General features: G+C 41.9%; 1 protein-coding gene across 1 annotated transcript; it reads right to left on the reverse strand.

Moving 5' to 3' along the window:
• Window positions 1–808: 808 nt before the first annotated feature.
• On the reverse strand, window positions 809–7,915 carry CNRIP1 (cannabinoid receptor interacting protein 1). The gene is made up of 3 exons (XM_048298511.1): window positions 7,647–7,915; window positions 6,825–6,969; window positions 809–2,251 (listed from the first exon to the last, which is right to left on the reverse strand). The coding sequence occupies exons 1-3, from the start codon at window positions 7,823–7,825 to the stop codon at window positions 2,087–2,089; spliced, it is 489 nt and encodes a 162-aa protein (XP_048154468.1). The 5' UTR covers window positions 7,826–7,915; the 3' UTR covers window positions 809–2,086.
• Between the last annotated feature and the right edge of the window lie 134 nt (window positions 7,916–8,049).

The following is an 8,049-nucleotide window of genomic DNA, read 5'->3' on the forward strand; positions in this document are numbered from 1 at the left end:
CTTACATGTTTTTTACTAGGACAGAAGTTTGTGAATTTATGTGTCACATGTATTTCTTGCCAGTGTGCCAGTGTACATGTGTTCATATGTACAAACAAAATAAACCAAAGTATGCCAATTGTTGCAGAATAAAATCACTTTTCTAGTAATGTAGAGACAGAACTGATTCACAGCTGGAAGTCCAGAATCATTAAAGCATGTCGTCTGGAAACTTCTGCTAAAATGCTGGCAATAGCACTTCTGTCTGAAGTGCAGATTTCAATTTCGTCAGTTTTTTCATTTTGAAGAATTATTTCTAGGAAAAGTATAGGAAAGAAGTTAATGCAGAAGATTATTTCTAGAATTTCATTTCAGTAAAATTTGCCTGTATAATGTTGCTTAGAGTGGAGATGCAACTGGCTAGCTCACCATTCCAGTGGTGTATTACATCAGTGCCACTGTCAGTTCTTTTGGCTGTAGAAATCTGCAAGGCAACTAGAAAAGCCTTTTGATTAGTAATTCAGTGGAAGAAAATATTTCTTTGCTAATTCAGCTCTGTCCTAAATCTTTACTTTGCACACTATATTACTGGAACTGCATATTAATATGCTCTACTGAGTGTTATCACATTAACCATCTGCATTTTAGCACAATGGATCTGTGCTTCCTAGAAACAGTAGCTTTGGGTGAAGAACATTGGATATTGGACATTGGACAGCATTCTCAGAAAGCACTGGCTACATAACCTCTGCTGTCTGCTTCTCTAAAACCACTGCCTTTTTTAATACAGTGTTTTCAGCTCATTTAGATGGCCATAGTAGAGAAGAAATCATTTAAGTCCTTTATTACAAAGATCAAAAGTCATGTTTACCATTTACATACACAATTTACAAACTATTCACAAAGGGAATAAGAGAATGCAAGAACTGACAGTTTACTTCAACCCAAGCTGGGGACGGGACAAGTGTAATTGTTTCCTTGCTTCTGTGTCTTTACTGAAATAAAAGATAAGTCTGTTTTGTGTTGCCTGTTTGTGTTAAACACTGATCTAGTGTTTATGTAGCACCTTTAGTTATAACTATGCAAATGCTTACATGCTTATCTTTATTTGAAAGAGTGAAGTGCATGTATAAACATGCACTGGGATCTGTACCCTTCACACTACTGAATGTTTGTTGGTCAGAAATCTTGTCAATTAACACAGTGGTCAGGCTTGAAAATGTTGATTTGTAGAATTTAACTGATTTCAGCAATGTGCCATTAAAAGAAAAATGGAGTTTAATATCAGAACTCTTACTCTAAGAAATAAATTAAGTATGACAGCTGTATCTCTCAAGGATACGATATGATCTTAAGATAGGTCTTAGCCATGTTGTTAGATGTCTTTGATAACACAACTGATTTATTGCTCTTCCTTCATCATGTTTTATACCATTTCCTAATGCTATTTCAAAGACTGGGAAACTTAACAACAAAGAATCCTATTTTGAGAGATCTGGTAAATTAGCAAACTTCACAGAATATCTTACAGAACTTAACAAAAAGGAGAATGAGTTCCCAAATCCCTTGGTATGAAAGCACAATACCAACAGTGCATTAGCTGCCATTTAGCTAAATCTACAAATAACCACATTTTTAATTTTTTGCTGTCCACTGGGAGGACGGTACAACAAAATGCTTGAAAGAACACACTGATTTAAGAGCAAACACAAATGTAAATACAGAAATCACCAATGTGATGTTAATCCAAATTCTAAGCAATGAAGCAAAACACTTCACAAAAGTTGTTACATCTAGTTGGAATAATCCAAATACTTACAACAGTATTATGATGATATGACTTCCTACCCAGCTATCAGCTATCCTTTACCATGAACCTTTCATTTTTCTCAGGGTGACAGATAAAGAATGTTGCAGATGCCATGGTAAACTTAAAATACAGTAATAGGCAAATATTTTAGTGGCACCACCTGTATATACAAGGTAGTTGTTGGAACCTTATGGACAAAGGATTGTTACAGTATGCCTTTGTTAAGGCTTCTTGCTGGTTTAAAAAGGTAGATTTTTCTTTAGGGAGATTGTCCAGCAGTATTGGTTTCCCATCTCTTCAGTGGAAGGTCTCTTTATTGATCCACATGAGACTGCGTGTTTCATTTGGTTTGCATTCGTACTCAATACTGCCAAAGCTGTTTCCCCATTGGCAATGATCCCGTTTGTGGTAGTTGTAGAATTTGACTTGCCAGACTGTCTCAAAAACACCAATGTCATTAAACTGTGAAGAAGAGGGAATACCAGTGTTAGTGAGCTGATTATTTTGTTGGTTTCTCTCTCATCCTGAGAAATAACACTTGTGAAACTGCAGAATGTAAAACACCTGGTATAAGGATGATTGTTCCTCAGATCAATAAATCAAAGATCTGTAAAACCTGCTCTAGCAATCATAAAGTCTTTTATGCGTAGCCATGCATAAAACGTGAAGGATCAGATTCTGCATGTACTGTCCTCCTGCACTCACATCTGGGATAGGCGAGGGAGTAAAAATATTCAAGTTGCCATATGGATAAATGTTTACTAACAACAAAAATCAAAGCCATAATCTTTCTTAAGATGACACAGCTTGTATATACTGCATATCATGTACCACTAATCTGCAGTGATACAGACCATCACTTTACCTTTATACCATACCTACAGGCTGCAGCTGGGACTGGGAAGAATCTTCTTTTGCTCAGTCTGAAACCTTTAATGTATCTGCATTTTGGAGTCTTGTGTTTGCAGTGAGATGTGCTGCTCTTGTACCACTTACTCCCTCCCTGGGATTCTATTCCACATTTTAAATGAGACTTAAGCAAGAGAAGTTCTTTGTGCACATCTGTAATTGCTAGTTGGACTGTGATAGTGCAGCTGAGTAATAGGAGCTACTAAAGAGATAATCAGCATGTTTAGCAGATAAGCGTCTAATACAGTGAAGTAGTGAGACATTGACTTTAAATTGTCTGTGCATTCAGCTTTGAAGTGAATAAGACTATGGCTATAGTAAGTTCTGTAAAATGAAGGGGTTTATTTTCTTTAAGCCATTGCTAGACACCTGTAAAACATCAGAAAAACCTCAGTGAGGCTTTCAAGGATAAATTCTGATTTCAGTTTTAATGGTAATGGAAAATTTGAGTTCTTGTGCCTTGAGACATTGCAGAGAATCTGAAGTGTGGGTGTGAAGCCTGTACATATTGCCGTTGGTCCCAGTAGTACGGCCTGTTGATTGTGTTATGTTGTTAGAAGATACTAGATAGTGAATTTAGTGCTACTGAACGGCACCATTGTTCAGTATTTTTTCCTTTTAAGTATTTCCGTCACTCACTTCAATGACAGCTTCTTCACTTGACTGTTTTCCATTCCTATCATGTGCCTGGGAGCTGATCTTTGGTCATCTGCCTGCTATAATCACACCTGCAAAGTCAGTATGAAAGCCCTTTTACAGAGAAATTGTTCCTGATTTACAAGCAGAGTCTTCTGTATCCAGATTTTTCAGGAGGACACATTTGTTGTTGTTTTTTTTAAATTCAAGATGTGGTTTGTAAGCTGCTGCTGTGTAACAGACATTAAACCTTCCCTCAGCCCTCTGTGGTAAGTTAAATTTAGTCTTGTCAATAGCAGAAGTTGCTGTGTGCTTAAGTGGAGGGGTTTTATTCGACTCCAGTTACAAGTGTTACCTTAAAGGAGAAACTGAAATATTTCTGCCACTTCCTTTGACTAAGAAAGAATCAGATGTACAGGCTATTTTATCTCTCTCAGCAACTAAAATCTTAAGTAAGGGCTTTTTTTAATCTATCATCTTTGATAGTAGTCCTGATACACTCATAATGCAAGATAGTAAAGGTTTAGCACATTGGGTATTACTGTGCACAGTCCACAAAACTTGTCAGAGAGGAGCATCAGCCACCCTCAGTGTGGAAACTGAGGAAGAAACAGCATTTCTAATAACATTCGTAGAAGGTGATATGACACAAGAGCAGCATTTCATTTCATTAATGTATGAAGGATCTGAATTTCAAAAAGACAGATGAAGAAAGTAAATTTAATCTTCCTTCAATGACCCAGTTTGCTGAGCTACCCTGAGTAGTTTGACTGCTGTGGGTTTCCAGTAGAAGGAAAAAATTAATTGCAGAGCTTTTCTACTACCATGTGCCTCCCCCAGCCCAGTACTTAGCACGTGCAGAAGCTCTATGGCGTAATGAATATTCTGCATTCTTAGAGCTCTCCTGAATTCCCAAGGTTCCTGCAGCTGGATCCTGGCTACTCCACTGAGCTTGTATATGAGCATCCCCAGGAAGGATGAATAGCCCTACTCTTGCAGGTCAGGCTTCAGGTTAACTGTATTTCCCTGTCTTCTCTTCTCTGTCATCTGCTGCTATAGGAGTAAATAGTTATTTAATCACTCCATCTAAATTTGCATGCTGAGGTGATTTGATAGCTATTTATTCCTGGTAATAGAGTTCTAGCTTCTTTATTCAATCATAGATTAGTCTGATCAAGAATAAAATGAGGCCCAAAGACAGGCTTCTAACTTAGTGTACACCATTTTCCAGACAGTTCAGCAGTTTCTGGATAGTGGGCATGATTGACCTATCAGGTAACAGAAACAATCAGATTCTGGAATTCAGAAACAGGATTGCTGTTTAACATGTATAAACTCTGGCTGTCATGGATCAGATGTCTAAGGCAGCAACATAAAGAATTATTTGTTTAAAGTTTCAAAGCAGATAGGAAAAAATTTCTTATGGATCTTTACGGACCTTCAGTTATTCAGGCACTAGATTGGCAGTATCAAACTAGTTTTTGATTACTGGACTGACCTCACAATCTATTTCTAATGTGAATTCAGTTTTTATGCCTTAAATAGTGTCCTTACCACCACAGGACGCATCAGGATTCTGTCTGTTCTAGAAAAGGAAGTGGAGACAGAAGTTCCTCATAGTTGAAGGAAATAGGAAAATTTAAAGCTGTTTGCAATAAGCTCAGTTTTGAAGATTCAGGAAGTAGGTGTTCAAAGCAGTTTTCAGACTGAGGTATCTGAGGCTTGTTCCCTAAATCTGTTACTGCTCTGCTTAGCTAAGCAGCTAAATGATGAGTCAAACATGTAAATCCATGTTGAGTTGCCTATGTTTAATACTTAAAAGTATCAATTGTGGGTATCTAAGTCTGTACTGATGAACCTATCTATCAAGATCAGTTCCTAAAAGGAATTGAGGACCTGCTTAATGCTTGAAAATCCTATTAGCTTCATGGTTAATATCCCAGGATCTGATCTGTAAAAGCAACTCTTTGGGCAAATATTGTGGCTACTCATTCTGATGCTGCAACAAACCATGTCAGAGCTTGTACCTGAAAATCAGATCCTCCTTACATTTCATTTGTGATTTGACTTGGTTTTCTCCAAAGGAAAAGTTAAACTTCTAGATTTTCAGAGTTCACATCAGTGCTGCACTTAAGGGTAAAGGTGACCAGCAAAATAGGGATACCTTAGTCAAAGCAGATGGTTTTTTGGGAACGCTGTCCTTTCTCCTCCTGGTACAAGGTGAAATATAATTACAGTGCTCAACAGTGGCATCCAGCAGCTGTGTTCAGCTCGTTGTGAAATAATACTGTGTTTGGTTTTCCTGGGTGTTAAAAGGAGGTGACTGTATCTAAAAGTGATTAACGTAATACTCCATATTAGTCTTATTAACCTAAGATTATGAAATAGTAATGTGATGTGGGTCTCCAAAATTAAGTCAGGCACACTGTAATTATTAGAAACACCAAATGGAGATGTTACAGTTCTCATTCAGAAGGGGATTACTATGCTAAACTATGATCCCAGAAAAAAAATACTGAAGATCAATATGAAATCTTGTGTGCAGTAAGCAAATGTCATAGAATGCTGAAATCTGGTGGGCTTGTATAAGCTGGAACAGACTCTTAAGAGAGCTTCAGATGAAGATGGCTTACTGTCCTGATTCCTTTTTTTGGTACAGAGGACATGGAGTAAACAGCAGGAATCCCTCACAACTAGAATTAAGGAGAAGAAAAAAAACAAACCGCCAAAATAAAACAAAACAAATCTCCCCCTGCACACTGAGCATACCACACAAAGAGTGCTGTGGAAATCTGCCTGCTGCTCTTCCTCTCTTCTGTCAGCTCTGCTGCCTTGTGGGCCGGAGCTTTTGTCATCTCACTTTGGGGCCATGGAACCTCTCTTTAAGACAGGGGTGAGGAGCCACTTAAATAAGAACTTAGGTTTGTGGATGCAGATAATGGATGCATATGGGAAAAGAGAGAAGACAGCCTTGGGGGGTTGTTCTCATGCATGCTTTTAGTCTCTGGCAGGTCCTCAGGCATCCTGAAGGTGACAGATGGAAGGGGAGAGCAGTCACCTTGTGCTTGGGGCATGCTCTGCGCCAAAAAAAATGGTGCTGCCAGGCAAAAGAGGGGTCCCTGTATGCCAAGGGATTGGATTCCTAACCAAGAACCTCGGTGGGAGCTGCCTGATATATACAGTATGTCCTGTAGAAGAGGTGGGAGGTTCAGCTAAAAATTCTTTCTGCTGCAGCACCCCAAAGGGTTTTTCAGGTGTCTAGAAAACCTCCTGCTTCTTCCCAGCCCATGCTGTTTTCTCGGGAGAGAAGGAAGCAGGACGTGTATTCTCCAGCTATGTTCTGGCCAGCGGCCTTACTGACACAAAGCAAAGAGGAAGGCAGCAGTTGTGATCAGACTTTGCCCTGGAATATTTCACCACACTCTCTCTGGGAGTCAACCCCCTGCTGCCCTCCCTTGTCCTCTCATGCCAGGCTTGGAGAGCCACGTACCTGCATGTTGACTTGGATAGGCTGTCTCTCCCCACTTTTGGTATGGGGCACCCCTTCTGTATCGTAGATCCCTGTGTAAGAGGCCACTTGTGCATCCCGTGATTTTTCTTCCAGTGGGACATTGACACCCCCGATGCCCATAGTCCTGCAAAAAGACAAGATCCATCCTTTCAGCCCTGAATTCCCCCTTTCCTGGCAGTTTGGAGCCAGTATGTGGGTTTGCAGCCTGGCAGCCTCTGTGCTAGGGAAAAGCTTCAGGGATTTTAGCAGACCTGCATGTGCTGCTGACTCATTGGGGCTCCTGAAATATGTCAGGGCTCTGTAGTCATCCAGGGAAGGAGTAGCAAGGAGAGGCAGGAGGGGTCTGATTTCGAATGGCTGGGGAGAGGTTAGTCGAATCTCTTTTGCAGGCTGCCCCTCCACCCAGAGCTGGTTCCCCATCTGGTCCCAGTCTCTGCTTTGCCACGCTGCAGCCAAGCTTGGCATTGTGTAGGAGGGGCTTCTTCCTCCAGCGAAAACCGCGGGGAAGGAGGGAGAAAAGGAGCTGGGCTTCAAAAGGCTCCGGGAGAAGGTGGGGAGGGAGCGGAAAGGCAGCGAATCCCAAATGTGGCCTCCCTCTCGAGCCAGCCAGGCGGAGCACTGGGAACAGCTGGCCAGGGACCCAGAAACGAGGCCACCAAAGTAAAAGGGCGGGGAGGGAGAAATCACGGAAACCCCGCGCTGTCAGTCTGCCAGGAAAAAACATTAAACGTCTAAAAATAAAGCAGCGGGGAGGGAGGGGAGGGCCGGGGCAGCCACCCTGAGGAGGACGGTCGCACTTACGTAGCCTGGACGGTGCCGGGTCGGAGGGACACCTCGATCTTGTACTTGGCCCCGGTCAGCAGCTTGATGGTGCGGTTCTGGCCGAAGCGCTGCCCGTCCACCTTGAAATACACGGCCCCGTCGTTGGGCTGGATTTTGAGGGAGACGCTGATTTTCACGAGGCCGGGGATGTCGCCCATCGCTTGCGGCCGGGGGGGACTTACGGGCTCTGCGAGCGTCTCGCCCCCTCCGTGGAAAAGCGGCTGGCTGGGAGCGAGGGAGAGGAAGAGGAGGAGGGAGAAGGAAGAGGAGGGGCTGCCGGATCCCAGCCAGCCCAGCCCTTCCCAAAAGCAGCGGATGAGATACTTGATTATTTATTTTCCCTCCCACTAATCGCAGCGTAGCATCTGGGCGGTTGATGTCT

The sequence above is a fragment of the Corvus hawaiiensis genome, chromosome 3, assembly GCF_020740725.1.
Source record: "Corvus hawaiiensis isolate bCorHaw1 chromosome 3, bCorHaw1.pri.cur, whole genome shotgun sequence".
NCBI classification, from domain to species: domain Eukaryota; kingdom Metazoa; phylum Chordata; class Aves; order Passeriformes; family Corvidae; genus Corvus; species Corvus hawaiiensis.

Bases quoted from the DNA above. Each gene is read 5' to 3' on its own strand.
- CNRIP1 (XM_048298511.1), bottom strand. From the start codon at position 7,825: ATGGGCGACATCCCCGGCCTCGTGAAAATCAGCGTCTCCCTCAAAATC. The intron at 6,970-7,646 runs GTAAGTGCGACC...GTCTTTTTGCAG, and splicing joins CCCGGCACCGTCCAGGCTAC to GACTATGGGCATCGGGGGTG. The intron at 2,252-6,824 runs GTACGTGGCTCT...TCTTCTTCACAG, and splicing joins CTATCCAAGTCAACATGCAG to TTTAATGACATTGGTGTTTT.